The sequence below is a fragment of the Accipiter gentilis genome, chromosome 29 (assembly GCF_929443795.1).
Source record: "Accipiter gentilis chromosome 29, bAccGen1.1, whole genome shotgun sequence".
Classification (NCBI taxonomy): Eukaryota; Metazoa; Chordata; class Aves; order Accipitriformes; family Accipitridae; genus Astur; species Astur gentilis.
The window spans coordinates 16757674-16775310 of record NC_064908.1 but is presented as its reverse complement, the minus strand read 5'-3'; the positions used below and the strand labels follow the sequence as shown (position 1 = coordinate 16775310).

The window sequence follows — 17637 nt, the reverse complement described above, 5'->3', positions numbered from 1 at the left end:
AGGCACAGATTTTCTCTGATTAGGCAACGGCCTTGCAGCCTCTCCCCTTTCGCTTTCAGCTGCCTCTTCCTCCCCGTCCCCGAGGCAGCCCCGAGCGCGGCAGCACCCACGTCGCGGTGGGCGCTGCCATGGAGCCGAGCGCACGGGAGCCCCTCGTGAGGAAGAAGAGCTCCTCGTATCGGACCTTCCCCGAGAGCACTGGCAAGAGGCTCGACAAGGAGTACCTGCGGTAAGGGACGGACTGGGAATGTGGGGCTGGCTGTGGGGTGGGCTGCGTCCCCTCTCCCGAGAGCACTGGGCTGCGGGGGGAGCTGGTGGAAAAGCTGCTTCGTATTGCTGTCGTTCCTGAGTTGCCTTGAAATGGGGTCTCATCCTGCCCAGGGGGTGCGGTGCTGGATGAGCCCGCTTGGGAGAACCGTGGGTTTGTGTGGTTTTGGGCATCCAGCTCTCATGGGGGTGTAAGGTCCTGCTGGGGGGCTTGGGACCCTTGAAAGGAACCCCCTCCCTGCTCTGCTGGGACAAGCCGGCTGCCGGATGGGTCCGTGGTGCCACCCAGCTCCAGCTTCTGCTTTTCTCAGTTTACTGAACATGCTGAAAACCACCCGGCACAGAAGAAAGCATTGGCGGTGCCTGGGGGGGACGTGCTCTCCCCCCGCCACCACACAGCCGGAGTGGCTGCTGCTCCGCTCAGAGAAACCCCACCAGCCTGGGGCTGTGCAGGGCCATTCCCCAGAAAAATCCCTCCGTGGGCATCACGAGATCCTCGGCAAAGGCTGGGGGAAGCCGCAAGACAGATTTACAGTTTCTGCTGGGTGCGATAAGGGCACCCAACACATCTTTCTCGCTCCGTCCTTCCCTCAGGAGCCTCCACAACAAGCGGCTCTACCTGGCTGTGTTTGCCGCTGTCCTGGGGAACTTCAGTTTCGGCTTCGCCCTGGTTTACCCCTCGCCCGTCATCCCTGCCCTGGAGGCTCACCCCAGCCCTGCGCTGAGGCTGGACCAGCACACGGCATCCTGGTTCGGGGTAAGAGACGGGGTTATCCCTGCTAGGGTTGGGGGGACAGAGCCAGTGGGTGTGCGGGGAGAGAGCTCGGACCCACCGAGATCCCTCTCCGTGTCTCCCCACAGTCGGTGTTCACGCTGGGAGCGGCGGCGGGGGGGGTCAGCGCCATGCTCCTCAACGACCGCCTGGGTCGCAAACTGAGCATCATGTTCTCGGCGCTGCCCTCCGCCGTGGGATACGCGCTGATGGCCGGTGCCCAGGGGATCGGGATGCTGCTGCTGGGCCGCGTGCTGACGGGTTATGCCGGCGGCGTGACGTCCGCTTCCATCCCGGTAATGCGCCATTGGGAGGGAGTTTGCCGGGGATTTGCACGGCGGGAGACGGGGCAGCGCCGTAGCTGAGCCTGGGGCATCCTGCTAGTTTTTTTGGAGGCATTAGCAGAACTCCAGGGCTGCAGCTGGGCGATTGGGGATGGGGTGGGTGCATTGGGTGGGCAGTCCTGGCACGGCCAGCCTGAGCCGTCCCCGCGGTGCTGGACTTTCTTACCCGCAAAAAAGGGAAGGCAGGTCCTCGGTCCCTGCCCTGCTCCCCCCAGCAGTTATGTCCTCCCATGTTTACCAATTGCCAACCTCGTGTTGCATGCAGAGGGGAAGGCAAGAACTGAGTAACCCTGGGGGCATGTCTTTCCAGTAATGGAAGCGTGAGCATACTGCTGGGGCACTTCTCCCACGCCGGGGTGACGAGAGGGAAGTGGCCGTGTCCACGAGGCCGTCCGCTCCGCCTGCCAGGACCAGCTCGTGCCGCTGGACCGGTCAGGTTTCCACCCCGAGAGGGCAGTTTCCCAGCAGTTTGGGTTTCTCTTGACTGCAGTGGATGACTGTGAGGTGACAGAGGACGGGTTTTGGTGGTGACGGCCGTATTATCGCGGCTCCGTTAAGTGTGCGTTGTCCCGCTCCAGGTCTACATCTCGGAGATCTCCCACCCCGGGGTCAGAGGCATGCTGGGCGCTTGTCCTCAGATCATGGCGGTGCTGGGCTCCCTCATCCTGTACGCGCTGGGCAAGTATCTTGGTGTTTGGAGGGCAGGGAACCCTTGGTGAGACCTTAGGGGAGGGGAGTTGATTTTAAACAACTTTCTCAGCGAGTTGATGGATTCCTTCCCCTCACAGCCAGCTCACAACCACCACCACGGGTGTACAAAGCGGGTCTGGACAGGATCACCCGTGCATAACCCACACTTGTGTGTGTGTGTGTGCTCAGAGGGATGAATCCATAACCCACACAAACTCGTCACCGTGCCTGCAGACCCGAGTCCTGCTGAGGTTTCGTCAGGGCTGAAGGGCAGCATGCGATGAACTGTGTGTGCATCTCTTGTCAGCGTGTCCCCTGGTTGCTGCAGGATCTTGCTGGATACTCTAAGATTTGGGGGAGCTTGCTGGAATTTCCCCATATCGTACAGCTTAAAATGTTTCTTTGCTAGGAGAAAAACACACGCAAAATCTCTATTTATTTCTTTTTAAATTTTTTTTTTTTTTTTTTTCCGGATGGATTTATTAAATTATTGGGGTGCCCACATGGAGGCGAGGCCAGTGCGCACTTTCTGCTCCTAACTGTGCTGCTTCGGCAGGGCTGGTCCTGGACTGGCGCTGGCTGGCCGTCGCAGGGGAGGTGCCGGTGCTCATGATGATAGTCCTGCTCTGCTTCATGCCCAACTCGCCCCGGTTCCTGCTCTCCCAGGGGAAGGACGACGAGGCTCTGGGGTCACTGCGCTGGCTGCGGGGCAGGGACACGGACTATGCCCGGGAATATGAGCAGATCAAGGACAGCGTGAGGAAGCAGGTGAGGAGGCTCACCTCCAGCACGGGAGAGATGCAGTGTGAAAATTGCAAAATCCAGCCTCCTTTGGGCAATTCCTGAGCCGTCTTCTGGGTGCCACAGTGGTGCCCGGCGGTGGTAACGCCTCGGCGTTGTGGCTTTGTCCCCTCCAGAGCCGGCGGGTTTCCTGTGCTGAGATCAAGGACCCCTTCATTTACAAGCCCATCCTGATCGCGGTGGGGATGAGGTTCCTGCAGCAGCTCTCGGGCGTCACCTGCGTCCTCGTGTACCTGCAGTCGATATTCAAGAAAACATCCGTCATCCTGGTGAGCCCCGGGCTTCGGCCTGTGCTCGGACTGCCTTGTCTTCGGTGATGGCTGTCCAATGCTCCGAGTCCCCTGCAGCCCCGAGAACCCCAACTTTGAAGCCTTTTTTTAAAGCACGTGGTTGGCAGCAATTGCCAAGCACCTGCCCTGCAAAAGGCTGCATGAGGATGGGGAGCAGGACTGGCCCCACTGTCTCCGCGCTCTTCTCCTCTGAGCTTCAGGCTCTTTTCTGGCGTCTTACTATAGGAGGATAGCTTTGACAAAGTCATGAGCAAGACTCAAGGCAACACATGTAGGAACCTGCCCTTTCCCTGGCTCTCCCATCTCAGCTTCCCCGCTGCTTTTGCTGTTGCAGAAACCAGAGTACGATGCAGCTCTTGTTGGCTTGGTACGTCTGTTCTCTGTGGCCATCGCTGCCGTGTCAATGGATAAAGCTGGGAGGAAGATTCTTCTTTTTGTATCAGGTATGTCTCTCTCCCACTGTTGTTCAAGGGAAGCTCTTACTTAAGGATTTCCAGGAGCTCTGCAAATGTGGAGGAGTGGAAACTTCAGCCACACAGGACTCGGGCAGGGAGGGGGGAGGACTCTTTCCTTCGGTGGTGGCTCAGCTCCTCAGCAGAGGTGTTCCCGGGTGCTCAGTCCTTGGCACAGAGGGGGTCACTCACCCATCGGTCCCACTGTGACGTGGCATCTCTCCGCAGCTGGTGTCATGTTGGTCTCCAACCTAACCATGGGGCTCTATATCCACTTCGTGCCAGCTTCTCAGAACAGCACTATTGCTAACAAGACCCTGGTGAGCTCTGCCGACCTTCCTGCTGAGCCAACAAATTACATCACCCTCATCCCCCTCCTGGCAACCATGTTCTTCATAATGGGTAGGTGCAAAGAGCGAGACAGCACCCAGGACCCACAGCACAGGGCTGGGTACCAGCCTGGGGGGACGTTTCTCATTCGAGGCAGGGTGATAAGGAGCAAGGAGATTGGGCTTGGAGTTGGAAGGCAGGCAGATGTCCCTGGAAGACCAAGAAAGATGACATCCGAAGTCACTTTGAGGACTGACAGTCCATGAATGGGGGGGGAATAATGATTGATGGAGGTGCAGGGCAGGATTGCACAGGGCTCTTCCGCACTCCTCAGCGGGCTGCAGAGCCTCAGCAGCCTCCCCCTGCCCCTTCCCTCCTGCAGGTTATGCCATGGGCTGGGGGCCCATCACCTGGCTGCTGATGTCGGAGATCCTCCCTCTGAAAGCCCGTGGGGTGGCCTCGGGCCTCTGTGTCGTCGTGAGCTGGCTGACAGCCTTCACCCTCACCCAGTTCTTCCTCCGGGTCGTGGTGGGTACTGCCCCGGGAGGGTGTCCGGCAGCCCCTCCTCAGACCCTCTCTGCACCAGTTCACGTCTGCTTTCTGTCCCACTTTCCAGGAAGCCTTCGGCCTCGAGGTGCCCTTCCTATTCTTTGCTGTCATCTGTGCTGGAAACGTCTTATTCACAGGCTGCTGTGTTCCAGAAACCAAAGGCAGGTCCCTGGAACAGATCGAGGCCTTCTTCAGGACTGGCCGAAGGTCGTTCATGAGGTAGGAGCTGCCATCTGCCAGCCGTACTGGGCCACCAGTCCAGATGCTCAAGGGCAACAAAGAAAACGGTTGTGCTGCTGGAGGTGGAGGCTGGAGCTCTCTGCGAAGGCAACAGGAGAGGAAAGGGTGGCCATGATCGTCTCGCTTTGGATGTAGAAGTTGCCACCTGGAACTTTACCTTCTCTTCCCGTCATTCAACACTATCTGTTGCTCTCTGGGCAACATGTCAACCCAAGGTATGGGACCAGGTAACCAGTGCCAGGCTGGAGGTAAAGATGTCCTGGAAAATAAAAGGTGTGGCTGTGGACAAGAAACCATGCATGTCCTTCGCTCAGCAGCCACCAAAGCAGCCTGAGAGCCCGAGGGTTTGGCTGGAACAGAGAGAACAGCTGTAGCCACTTTGGCAAAAGTTCATCATGTAGTTGCAAGAATAAAACAGTTTTGCCTCCAACTTCACGATGTTGCCTTGATTTGCAGAGAAGGGAGCTGCAGGCAGGTGGGATGGGAGAGGCAGACCAGGACTGTGACAAGGGGACCACAGCAGCCTGCAGCATCCCAGATGAGTCTCATGTACTTAAAGACTGTGAAAGAGGCAGAGCCAGGTATTTTGTACAAAAAGCTGCCATGTTTTATTGCTCTAAAAACACACATTACACTAGAAGCCTAATGAACAAGACCAAATACAGTTCACAAAGAAAATCCAGGACAAAACAAAGAACGGGAACAGACAAACATTCAGCTGTAGTGCAAGTGATTCACTGTAGGAAAGACACAGCGGGTACTGCCAATACTTTGTACTGGGGTGGGTCTTTCCCACCACAGGGTTTTACTCATCCACAAAGAGGAAGGTGGATGCACCTCCATCACAGTTTTGTGCAGAGCCTCCACCTCCATCACTTTGGGATTTCAACTGCATAGTTAGTAGCAAATTGCTCTTACCCCTTTCCTGTGTGTCCTGCAAGATTAAGGACTTGGGTTTTTATTATTTTAGAGCCTAACCCTAGGTCGAACACAGCTGCAGGGTGTGTTTATGGCTGCGAGGAAAGAATGGCCTTGCTGAGTATCCCATCCAACCTCACTCCTCCCAAAAGGGCAGAACAACAAAGGCTGAGCTGGGAGATGATTTGCCCAAGTATTTGTCTAACCTCCTGAAATGCACTTGGCACCCCGAGGTCTGGCGGAGATGCTTGTGTCCTCCTATTCCTGGAACATTCAGCCTGCTATGGACAAGGAAGCATGGCGTAACATAGCATATTTGACCCAGGTCTCAAGATATGCTAGCTACTATTCAGATCCCCGGCAGCAGGAGAGGAGGGAAATCACCTAAGAGAAGATGTGCTTTATCAGAGGATTAATTTAAAGCAGCCTGGGACAGAGAAAGAGAGATGGGCCAAAATCAAAACCACAGAGAAAATTCAGTATTAGACCTAACCTTTGCAGCTGAGACCCATTTCCAGAAAGATGTTCAGCCCTGGCTGGAATAGGACTGTTTCTAAGCATGGCCTGATTACGAGAGGTCTCAAGAGCCTCTGGTTTCCACTGACCTTCTGAAGATCAGGATGTCTGGCAGCCCTGTGCTAGAGCGTTCTCTTTCTCACATGGCTATGGACCAGGTTTTGATATCTTCACTTCAGTGAACCTCTTCCCTGAAGACAGTGGATTTTTTTTCCTAAGGAAAAAATGACAAAGATGAATTGAACTTCCCAGGGCTCAGCCTCAGGAGGAAATGCCCGAATATGAAATGAGGTTGGACTCTTCAGGTCCTGTGAGAACCTCACTGGAGAAGTATTTTCTGAGTGACCTCCTTCAATATAGAAAGTCTGAGGGTTTTTGCTACAACGTTTAGAGTCTGAGAAATCACAGTGGCTCTTTCCAGAGGTAGAATGGTCTTTTTATTCACTGCACACACAGAGAATCAATTAGTATTACAAAATCAGCTCCTGCCCAGAGCAGCGAGGTCTGGGTACGCAGCAGAAAGTGAGCTTCTGCTCTTCTCTTCACACCCAATGGACAGCCCCAGGGGAGAGTGGAGCTAATATGCACAAGTGCTGCCAACTTCATGCCTGAATTGGACATGGAAAAGTTGCACGTTGTATAAATGCACGTGGGTAAGAAGTGCACAGCTCACACGGTGAATGGTGTAACAGTCCATTGCTAAGTGCACACGTGCTGCCAGTACCCAGGTGTCTTTTCCACACTTGGTATCAATAATTCACTATAGTCAATGCATCACCCGCTCTTGAGTTCTCACTTAACAAAACTGTCCCATCGTCTCCCAAGAGGCTTTTCCAAGACCTGGCAAGCAGAACCTCCTCCATGGAAACCCCGTGGATTAGCCATCCAGCCTGGATGCCATCAGCAGCGATTGGGTTGAGCCTGTAAAAATCTTTAGAGCAGGGCTTTTAACTTCATTTATCCTTACACAGCTCCAAGCGCCCTGATGGCGCCTCTAAACACAATTAATAACCACCATGCACTGTGAATGGGCATATTGACTACCGTGACGCTACTACTCTAAAGGTCCTTTCTATCTCCACAAAAAGAGTCTCTTGCCCACACGGAGGTGAGACCATCTACTAACTGTCACTACAACTCTTAAAAGCCATGGGTGCTGTCACCAAGCCACGTCTGCAATGATGGTAGCATCGGGCTTGGTTTCAGCTGCATCACAGACAGACGAAATTCCCAAGAGCTCCCACTCCAGACACGCATCTGTAGGAGTCAGCACTCTCGGAGCACGGATCTGAGATACCTCCTGTTGCAGCAGGCACAGACACTGAACAGACCCGGTGTCTTTAAGCGTTGGGGCCAAAGGCTCCAGGCTCAGCTCTTACAGAAGAGTCCCTGAGGCTCATTTTCAACAAAAGCCTTAAGCTCAGATTGTTCGCTGGCTTGGCCCCGGTGTCAGACCCAACTGCCGCAAAACACAGCACGACAGCACCGCTGGTGTCCAAGGGACTTCTGTCGTTGCTGCCAAGGGAGCAGAGCGGACCAGTCCGTGCCAACGAGCCCTCCAGGTGATCTGGAGCAGCACCTGCCTGCAACAGCCCCAGGGACTGCTGCTGCTGTGCTATGGCATCAGGACAATCCGATGAAGCCAGCGAGGGTCCTGCCAGTTCCGTGGTTCATCACCGCGGGCGTAGATCAGCCTGCAAGCGTTATTCTATCACCTCTGCTTTGCCTTTCGCCTCCTGTCACTAAAGCTACCGTGGAACTACTCACAGAGCAAAGCAGTCACTACCAAAGACATGCTCGTAGCTACGTGCACCAGTCTGCAACATTCCTCTACTAAACACTACTTAACTCCCCAACCTCCCCCCCCGAAATCAAAGCAGATGCCCTGTTTGCTAGGCAGGACTCCACACTTGAACCACCCAGTAAAGGGACTCTGCAAGGACACTGCTGGCTCGAAGAGCGGAGAGACAATTACCACCGAAGTACCCCACAAGCTGCAGCGTATTCCTCCTGCAGCACCCCATTACTGCAGGCAGCGTGACCCACACGGGATGCTGGGGTCCCTGCACACACACACACACACACACAAGAAAGGCCAACGACCCACGTATCGCATGCAGCAACAGGGATCAGCCCAGCGCCGGGGGCTGCGAAATGGCACAGCCTTTATTGAAACAAGCTGCGTCCGAGCTGGCGGTGCCTGTTCTGCATCCCAGACAAGCAGGTGTCAGAGCAATCACCCTTCGGAGCCCTGGGGGAAAGGGGCTTAGCACAAAGTGGCTACCCAGCATCCAGCTGCAAGGGCCCGCGCCTGTAAATAAACCCAAGCCGTGTTCCTGACCGGTGCAAATCCTCACACCTCCCTGAACTCCACCGAAGAAACAACAGCTAATATTAGCTGGCAGCTTAGGCCCCCGATCTCCAGGGACCGCTCTGGTCCCGCTGCAATGCAAACACTACATCCGTACCCAGCCATCCCCTCCAGCAGCGGCTCCATCCCAGGCTCTGCCAGGGATGCACTGGTGTCATTCAACTAACGCGAATACACACCGTACCTAGAGGACGGACGTGTTATATAGATAGTTTCCAACACGACACTGCTCAAAAGCCACAGAGCTGCTGGCGGACAGACCCTTCTGACAGACAGCCCCCAGCCTCCAGCAGCGTTTCTCAGACCGCCGTGCAACCCCTCTGGTACCCCAGTGATTCAAATGGGACCACAAAGTGTTGGTGGCAGCGGGAGGTCAGCTCCCAGGGCAGGAGAGCAAGAGCTGGCTGCAAGTCCCCACGGCCGCTGCTCACCGGAGCCGCTACCTGCCCTGGCTGCTGAGTGAGCACAAACCTCCAGTCCAGCAGCTACAGCCCAGTTTTCCTCCCTTCTCTCTCCCAGAAAAGGAGGAAAACCAACTTTGTCAAGCTAGTGGCCCAGAAGAAGACAAAGGGATCAAGGGACAATACGCTTTCCAAAAGTATGAGAAACACTCTGAAGGGCACAATAGGATTTTACGGTATCCCAGTTATAGCATCCCAGTTACAGCAGCCAGGGCTCTCCCTGGGTTCAGAGAGGCCCCCCCAATGAAATGAGGTGGTCCTTTGAAGGACAGGAGAAACGAGTGCTCTGTTTCCTATGTCCAGAGAAAATGAGTCCCATCAAAATACTTAAATAACTAAAAATAAATTATTCCCCTTTTTCCTCATCAAAGTAAAAAGCAATCGTGTAAATTCAAATAAATTAACCCCCCCCCCCAGAAGAAATCATAATGAGAAGAGGGGGACCTGAACTTAGCAAGCAGTTTTGTTCTGCATGATACAAAGCAAACAGAAAATATAATGCAAAAACCACTGATGGAGCCTGGAATAAAGAAGCAAGACATCCCAGCTATCTGCACTGAAATGGTGCAGACATCTCTATGTTTGCAAAGGAAGAATATGCCACCTTCCCATACAAAATCAGCCCAGGGCTGATGCAAAAAGAACACGAGCCCAAAGAGAAAGGCTGTACCAGACAGAAGCAGAGAGCAGGTCCCTTGCATAGAGGGACCTTGCATAGGTCATGGGAGCAGGAGCAGATGCAGGGAGTGAGAGAGAACAGAGTCCCAGGCTCATGACAGAAGGATGCTGTCGCACATCAGTAACCCTTACACCAGCAAAAAAACCCCACTTGGCTCAAGCAATCGTACCCTTTTTCAGCTGAGGTAAAGCAAACCTCACTTCCCTTCTTCCCCAGTAAAAGAGTGAAGCTTAAGAAAAATACCCTTATTAAGACAAAGTAATTAGTTCTTATAATTCAAGTAAATTGCAGTAACTGCCTGCAGCTGTGTCCAGAGGAAGCAGGGACTGTGCTTTGTAGGTACCAGGATCTGCCCCAGCACCTCTGGCAGCTCCTCTGCAGAGATGGTTGTTGTCTTTATGTGGGTTTTTTGCTGGAAGTCCTTTCCCATGCAGCGATGCCTTCAGTGCCTGGCCTAACTGGACCCATATTAAAAATACTCAGTGGAAGAAGACCAAGCTTAAGCATCACCATGTATTGCTAAACCCTGGATTAGTGTATATTACCCCCGGGAAGGGCCACACCAGAGAGCGTTACTAAAACCGTGTAACGTGCAATGGCAGGTTACCCCCAGGCATGAGGCCAGCAGCTCCGTGGCTCCCATGAGACCAGTGCAGGCGAGGAGCTGGCACGTCAGCTCTGTCCTTCCTCACCCCATCCGGAAAGCAGTTCCCAAATGAGCACTGCATCCTCAGCTCGTTATCAGGCATCACTCCAAAGAAAGGCTACCTATTCAGGCTTGTAAAGCAGCACTCAAAGAGCCAGTACCTCTGCAGCAAAAAAAAAAATTAAAAAAAATTTAAAAAATAGGGGGACTGTGAGATATTTGGTTGAGGGTTGAGGAGGAGAGAGGGGCCAACGCGCTGAGGTCTGGCTGCTGGTGTGAGAAGAGGGCACAGCCCGCCCCAGCCCCTGAGATTTCCAGTTGCTGCAGTGTCCAGGGAAATCACGGCGTGACAGGGAGGGGAGCGGGCAGAGGGAAGGGCAGAGTGGATTTCCGTATCTTCACCAACATCTCAGTGTCCAGGAGAGGTTACCCCGAGCTCACGTGCTTCAGAGAGCCTGTCCCTCTAGGGCGCCCGTGAGCTTCTCTTCATCCATTTGCTTCTGCTGCTGGTGGATACGGGCGTAGGAAATGGCATCTCCCCTGCAGAGAGAAGGGACAGTGTTGGGATGCGAGCTCCGGGTGCCCACCGCGGTGGGTACAGCGCCTGGCACGGAGCTCTCCCAACCAGGTCCCGGGCCTCTCCGTGCTGAGGGATGCCAGGAGTGAAATGGGACTTGCTGGTCCTCTCCAACCCCACCAAAGCTGCTCACTTCCCCCAGAGCTGGGCTCATCCATCCATCCAACAGCTGCAGAAAGAGGGCTGGGACCCACACGGGAAACTAGACTGAACTCCCAAGGAAAAGCTCAGAGCCTCAGCAAACCCTAGGACCTTCCCTCCCAGGGCTTTGAGATGATGGCAAGGAGATCTTCTCTGGCAGCATTTACACCTGAAAGCATGGTTAGTACAAGAGGAAAGCGTAGCCTTAGGGAGGCAGATGGGGGTGAGGGCTGGAGGTCCACCTTCCCCTTCCCTCCCCTCCACAAGCAGACAGATTTCTCTTACTTTTTGCCGAGTGCCGACAGGCCGTAAAGCACCCCGGTGGCAAAGGCAATGGCATTTCCAAAGAGCGTGGTCAACGTCAGGCTGAGCATGACCGGGAACACAGCCATCCTGGAAGACAGAGGCAGCCCTCAAAGCCGGGCTCCGCTCCCCAGGGGATGCAGGGATGCTCGTCCTTTGCGGCATGCCCACGTGCATCCCAACGCAGTTCCCGGGATGGCTTCACCACCACAACACACCCCAGGAGCATCCTCACCCGCAGTAGAAAGCGGCTTTCTGCCAGGGCCGCAGCTTGTCCGCCCTTGCAGAGACGGCATTCGCAAACTCGATAAACTGGCAGCAGAAGGGGGCTTCGCACAGGAACAGGACAAAGGCGTTGAGCCTCCAGATAGAGCAAACCAAAGTTAATTCTGCCCACGTGGCCCAGATAAAGGGTTGGCAATGCCCCCCAGTCTCCCGGAGACCAGCCGCTCCCATGGCCAAATGCAGGTAGAAGGGAATGGTGGGACTGGACCCCACCATGCTCCCTCCCCACTTCTGGATCATTCCCAAACCCCGGTGCCCCAGACTTATTTTGGATAAGGGTATCTCAGTATTTACCTAAAAAGGAGTAAAGAATGAATGTAAATAGAATAAATCCAGCATCTCAACCTGCCCGATGGAGCAAGATCTGGCAATTCACAGAGCCTGCAGTGCCTGACGGACATTTCCCTCACGTCCATTGCCCAAGCGGGGCAGCTCTGCCCCTTGCTCAGTGCTGTCTAATTAACCAAGCCTTCCTCCCGGCAGAAAAAAAGAAAAGAAACTCTGCTCACATCATCCACACGCCAGCCGCGATGTTCAGGGGGTTGATGGTGACGCAGTTCCAGAGACCAGCGAAGGCACAGGCTGGAAAGCAAAGAGGACTTTGGTGACCATGAAGACCAACCCAGCACACCCACGGGGCCAGAGCCTGGCAGGCAGGGCTGGCTTCTACTCCCAGCTCTGCCCTGCAACAGGACCTTGCAGCCACACCAGCACGATTTTGCTCTCCCATATTTTGGGCTGTTTTGCAGAGCAGGGGCTGCCCAGAAGACCCCTTGCCTCAGCCAGCACCTCTAGGCACTGCAGAGCAGCCTGCACCAGCGCAGGAGGGTGGGTGGAAAGGTCTGATGGTCCGAACAGGACCCCGGGATGCAGGGGAGAGGGTTTGTTCCCAGCTCCTCCGGTCGGGTATCCTTTTGATCTCAACGGCTGGTTTTTCAGCGTGACACTTGCACAACTGTTTCACTTGCGTAGAACAACAGAGCATTTGCCTTTACGTGGAGTCACGTATGTGGCACTCTAGTTTTTCTTTGGAATTACTGTGCTGATCTGGGATGAACAAAGAGGTCCCAGCAGACACCCGTCTCTGAGCAGCATGCGGAAAGTTCAGCAAAAACATGACTTGCAGCACCAAGGCACATGGGCACAGCATTAAATAAAGCAGAGGTGAACCCAGTCTCACACACGCTGCTGGTTCTGTGCAACTCCGCTAGAGATGGGCAGAAAAGAGCCAAGTTTGGGTCTCCGCTAATACAAATGGAAGCGGATGCCAGATAAAGCAGAGCCCAAAATAGCCCCAGCACTCCTGATTCTGTAATGCAAGGAGAGGAACGAGGCAGCAGCATCCAAGCTGAGGCTGCATGCACCTCCTTCGTGCCTCATTAAACTTGCAGAGCGTTCCCGGCACTTGATACGGCCCTTTTCCTCCGGCCATGCCAACAGGCTGCTGCTGCCTACCTGGGAACCCGAGCCCGGGCAGGCAGGGCAGCAAGACACGGACTGAGTCCACAGTAAACACCCCCAGTCCTGCAAAACTCCAGCTAAAACCATACAGCCCTTAAAGAGGGGATTAGCAGCACAATGAAGAGCAGCAGAGTCCATCTCTGAGAATGAGACCAGCCTGGGTTTGGGTATTTCAGATGTCTGCTCGTGTTTTGCTAAGGGGATCCCTGAGCAGAGCTGCTGTGAGCAATGCTGACCTTCAAAAGCCTGGCATGTGTTTGCAAGGTTTCTTTTAAGCAGCCACACTGCTGAATCTTCACAGTTCCCTTAAAAATAGTTATCCTTATTTACCGGACTGGAAAACAAAACTACAGGCCTATGACAGGACCGATCTAAGGTCAGCCCAGGAGCAAGTGACCTCCTGGTAAAAACCTAAAGGTTTTTTTTTTCCTAAAGGAAACAACCAGACAAGGTTATTTTTAAAGGCTTCCTAGGACTATTCCACAGGACCCAAAATCTTTCAGAGAATCCTGCACAAACAAGATGAGCCACCAGAGGAGAAATGCCAGAGGACATGTTACCAGCCGTGCTCCAAGGGCACTCCTCATCCTCCCGTGACAGAGGGACCAGTGTCAGTGTCCCCACGCTGCAGGGGAAACTGAGGCACTGGGGTGGGATCATCTGCTCATAGTCACGCATGCCAACAGCTGGAGCGCTGGAAAAGCAATGGCAAGCAGGATTGCTGGGAGCAGCGGGCAGCACAGAGAGCAGGGCACGACGTGGCGGTTTCTAATTCTTCTCTGTGACTAACAGACCCTTGGACGCTGACAGGAGAGGAGCTATGGGGAAGCACCACAGGCTTGTGACACTTGCTCTCTCCCAGGAAAGCACACCTCTGAAAATAATGTTAAGTGACTTTCAGGCACTTTATAATTAGCAGAACAGCAAAAATCAGCTGCACCTCAACTATTCCCAAAATGCAGCCGAGGCTGGGGCAGAACTTGCCTTGTTTAACAGCAGGGCAGAGCACAGAGCTACAAAACTGATCTCATCCACAGAACAAACCCGGGGAGGCAGAACGTTACTTTTTCAAGCAGGTTTTTGGCCTTACTCTTGTTTTAATCTAGCCAAGCAGGGGTTGTTTTGTCAGGGTTCTGGTTTGGTTTTGTCCTCAAACACCCCAAAACAACCCCTGAGCACTAAGTGTCCCTGTAGGAGTCTCAGCTAAGCAACCACCCCGCTTGCCAATGGACTAATGACCCAGCAAGCCTGAGCTGAGCAAGCCCCTGCGTCAGCATGAGCACCAGCCAGCGGGAAAGGAGTCAAAGGTTTATAATCGCAGGAACACTGCACTCGCTGGCGGCTGCCAACAGCCACAGAGATAACGATTCAGTGACCTTCGATCTCCTTTGCAGAGCAGCGCATCCCACAGCAGCCCGGTACATCCTTGTCCCACTGGGATGGGATCAGCTCCTGCCTCTGTAGCCAAAAGGGGATGGAGCTGCCAAGCCAGAGACTTCTTTTTGCGGAACAGAGGCCTCGCAATAGGTTTAAAATGCAGATAATGCTCAATGGCACGTAAGCTATGGAAGACAGACAGTTCTGCCATTTGTTTAACTGCTGTCCCATCTCGAATCCCTGAGGAAGCACAAATAACTGGGAGCTAAAATGGGGGGGGGGAGAACACCGCCCCCTACAAAGGCTCTATTCATTTCAAGCAGCTGGTCACTGTCCTCAACACAAGCCTATTTTTGCTCCTAGAGCATTTTACAAAAGCCACAGACTCTCCTCATCCTTTTACAAACAGGAACACAAGGGAGAGAAGGGACTTGGCCAAGGTCGCCAAGCCAGCCTGGGCAAGAGCCAGAAACAGATCCCAAACCTTGCTGTTCTTGTTCCTGCTCCGGCCCCTGGACCTTTCTGGCTTAAGCAAGTTGTAGGCTGCAGGTGTTTGCCTGGGGTAGATGTTGTCCGCCAGTCTCACCTCCCCTAACAAAGTTTCTCATCCTTTCTACAGAGAGTTTTTCCTTCTGTAAGAAATAATCCAGCCCTGTAGCAGGACCATAAATCCAGTTGCTCAAAATCCATATAAATTATTTCTGCTCTTTCATAGCAAGCTCTGAAAATAGCAGCAAACTCCAGCCTTGCCGTGTTATTAGTCACCCCTTTTCCAAACCGTCCACCTTCAACAAGGTGATGCTGAACAAGGAGCATTTTGCAGAGGGCCATTACTAGCACGGGACCTTGGAGGGTTGCCTCTTTCCACAGTCCCCCATTTCCCTGCTCGTAAGAGGAGTCTGTGTCTCGCACTGCCCCATTCTCTGCCTGATGAACTTCATGAAGGAAGACTGTCAGGGCTACAGAGCAAGCTGACAGACTCCCCAGATCATCAGCAGCAATCCTGTTAAGAGCCTGACACTTCTTCCAAAAGCTTCTTCTCACAGACTCGCCCAAATACGTAAAACTCTTAGCTTCCTTTAAAAACAAGTCATGAGCTCTCAGAGCTGTGAACAAAAGGTTGGGAAAATAATCCAAGTATAATTCAGCTGCTTTGAAACGTGAAGACGGAGAAAAAATATGTCTTCAAAGACTCGCGCTTTTAAACCACTCGTGAGCTGCTCTAGCACGAGGTGGGCAATGCCACCAACGCGACCCAACAGCCGTCCTCTCCAGCTCTTCACCCTCCATCCGTGTCCCCCTGAGCTCTGCACGGGCCAAAGCCACGCAAAAAGTGCCGAGGCTCCCGCTACAGCTCCAGTCCGTGGGAAAGACGCCGCTACACTAAACCCCCACCTGGGACCTGCGCCGAAGACACGTCCCAGCTGGTCTCTTGGCCGTCTGCCGGGACCAGAAGCACAGGGGCCCCAGGCAGAGCACGGCGAGGCCAGTACGTTTTGCCCCGTAAGAGCAGTCCTAGCAAATCTTTTCACACCTCCGGAATTTCAGCACCTGAGACATAAAACAGTGAGAGCAGCATATGTTTTACCAGCCTAGCCAAAAAGGGCTGTAACGAGCCTGCCCAGCGATACCGTGGTCTACAAGGTCGGCTGCAAAAATGCGGTGGGCTTGTGGAGTCAAGTCCCGAGGCAAGAGGCAGGCACGGGAAGGGGGCAGGGAGAGAGGGGGATCAGACGAAACGCCACAGCCGAGGGAATAAATCAGGGCCGACTGCACTGGCTGAGAAACACTCTTGTTTCACTAGAAGTTGTGGACCTGAAGCAGAAGAAATTCTCCATCCTGTGCTCTGCAGGAGATCAGACTAAGCGGTCATAACAGTCCCTCCTGCTTTTAAGAGCTATTAATCTCCCCACAGAATGTAGCAAAACAGCACTACAGGACAGGCTGATTTCTGGCAAAGTTGCAAAGACTCTTTCCCTGGGAAAATTTTTTTCAGCAGCAGGTAATTCAGAGCGCAGCCAACTCACTTTGCTGTACACCGGCTCCCTTCTTCTCTGTGTCCAAGACTAAACCCCTTAAAAACACACAACACAAACCAAGTCCATTATTCACCTTCAAAAAAAAAAAAACCACAGGCAGGCCCTCTGCAATCAACAACAGCAGTAACGGGAAACACACTCCGACATTCAGGATGGGGAAAGAAAATAAGTTGCAGGAACATACAAACACCCGAACAGACAAATAGGATGAACCAAATCTCGTGGCCCCTCTTCAAGCCCAGAACCTGGCCCTGCTGAGCACCCTGAGCCTGGTCCTCGCAGTAAAATCGTCATCTAGTTTATCTGCCCACAGCCCTCCCGCAGGACCAGGGGCTCGGCCGCTGCTCCCATCACTTCCAGTGAGTGCTGTATCCAAGAAGAAACTCGAGGATTTGCAGATCCCCCCGTGACGTCCCTTCTCCCAGGTGCCGAAGTTCATGAGGTTCGGTGAGCGCAAAGCACATCCCTCGTGTGCCAGCTAAAACCGCCCCACTTCGACACGTCCACGACTCTTCCTTCTGCCCGGAAAGCAGCAAACTTAACGTCTAGAGCAGACACAAAACCCATAACCCCAAATGATTGTTTCGTGGGGCGGCCCCCCTAACACAAAGGTGACCCTAACAAGAGGCAGGCGGGACCCCTGACGCGCGCTTTCGCATGCACGAGCGGCGCCGAGGGGGAAACCTTTGGCTGCAAGGGAAGGGGATACTTACACATGCCCCCGATGACCCCGGCAATCCTGCAGAGCCACCTGTACCACCAGGTCATGCCATCATCGGTGGAGGAAGCCGCTGGGTCAGGGGCTGCAGCTTGGAACTGCTCATCCTGAGAGCTCATCGCACCCCTGCTCCCGGGGGGTCAGGGGGCAGCACCCCGCTCCCCGCCCGAGCCCCAGCAGCGCAGGATGCACACACACCCCCCCACGCACACACACCCCCCCTCCAAGTGACGCTCCCCCCTTGCCCCCCTCCAGCCAGCCCAGGACACAGCCCCTAAACCCAGCCCTGCCGCTGCTGGACCTCTCCCCGCGCCCCCATGCAGGGCCTGGCCCCCGGCAGCCCCCCCCCAGGGCTGACAATGGAGGGTCTCTGCCTGCAGCAGCGATGCCAGCGGCCGTGGGAGCTGCCT

General features: G+C 54.2%; 2 protein-coding genes across 5 annotated transcripts; one reads left to right on the top strand and one right to left on the bottom strand.

Annotated features, from left to right (window-relative positions):
* The first annotated feature begins 77 nt into the window (after positions 1 to 77).
* On the top strand, positions 78 to 5193 carry SLC2A6 (solute carrier family 2 member 6). 3 transcript variants are annotated; one of them, XM_049833111.1, is made up of 10 exons: positions 78 to 229; positions 862 to 1024; positions 1129 to 1335; positions 1962 to 2061; positions 2630 to 2841; positions 2991 to 3143; positions 3499 to 3607; positions 3902 to 4018; positions 4329 to 4474; positions 4563 to 5193. In XM_049833111.1, exons 1-10 carry the CDS (start codon positions 129 to 131, stop codon positions 4716 to 4718), a joined length of 1464 nt encoding a protein of 487 aa, XP_049689068.1. In that variant the 5' UTR covers positions 78 to 128; the 3' UTR covers positions 4719 to 5193. The 3 variants fall into 3 exon arrangements, with proteins under 3 accessions (XP_049689068.1, XP_049689067.1, XP_049689069.1); XM_049833110.1 differs by having other exon boundaries at positions 3845 to 4018; positions 4563 to 5191; XM_049833112.1 differs by lacking the exon at positions 1129 to 1335 and having other exon boundaries at positions 3845 to 4018; positions 4563 to 5190.
* A 5340-nt stretch (positions 5194 to 10533) lies between these two features.
* On the bottom strand, positions 10534 to 17425 carry CACFD1 (calcium channel flower domain containing 1). Of its 2 annotated transcripts, XM_049833135.1 has the most exons (5): positions 17223 to 17425; positions 12142 to 12214; positions 11583 to 11708; positions 11330 to 11437; positions 10534 to 10866 (listed from the first exon to the last, which is right to left on the bottom strand). In XM_049833135.1, the coding sequence occupies exons 1-5, from the start codon at positions 17344 to 17346 to the stop codon at positions 10773 to 10775; spliced, it is 525 nt and encodes a 174-aa protein (XP_049689092.1). In that variant the 5' UTR covers positions 17347 to 17425; the 3' UTR covers positions 10534 to 10772. The 2 variants fall into 2 exon arrangements, with proteins under 2 accessions (XP_049689092.1, XP_049689091.1); XM_049833134.1 differs by lacking the exon at positions 17223 to 17425 and having other exon boundaries at positions 12142 to 17213.
* Between the last annotated feature and the right edge of the window lie 212 nt (positions 17426 to 17637).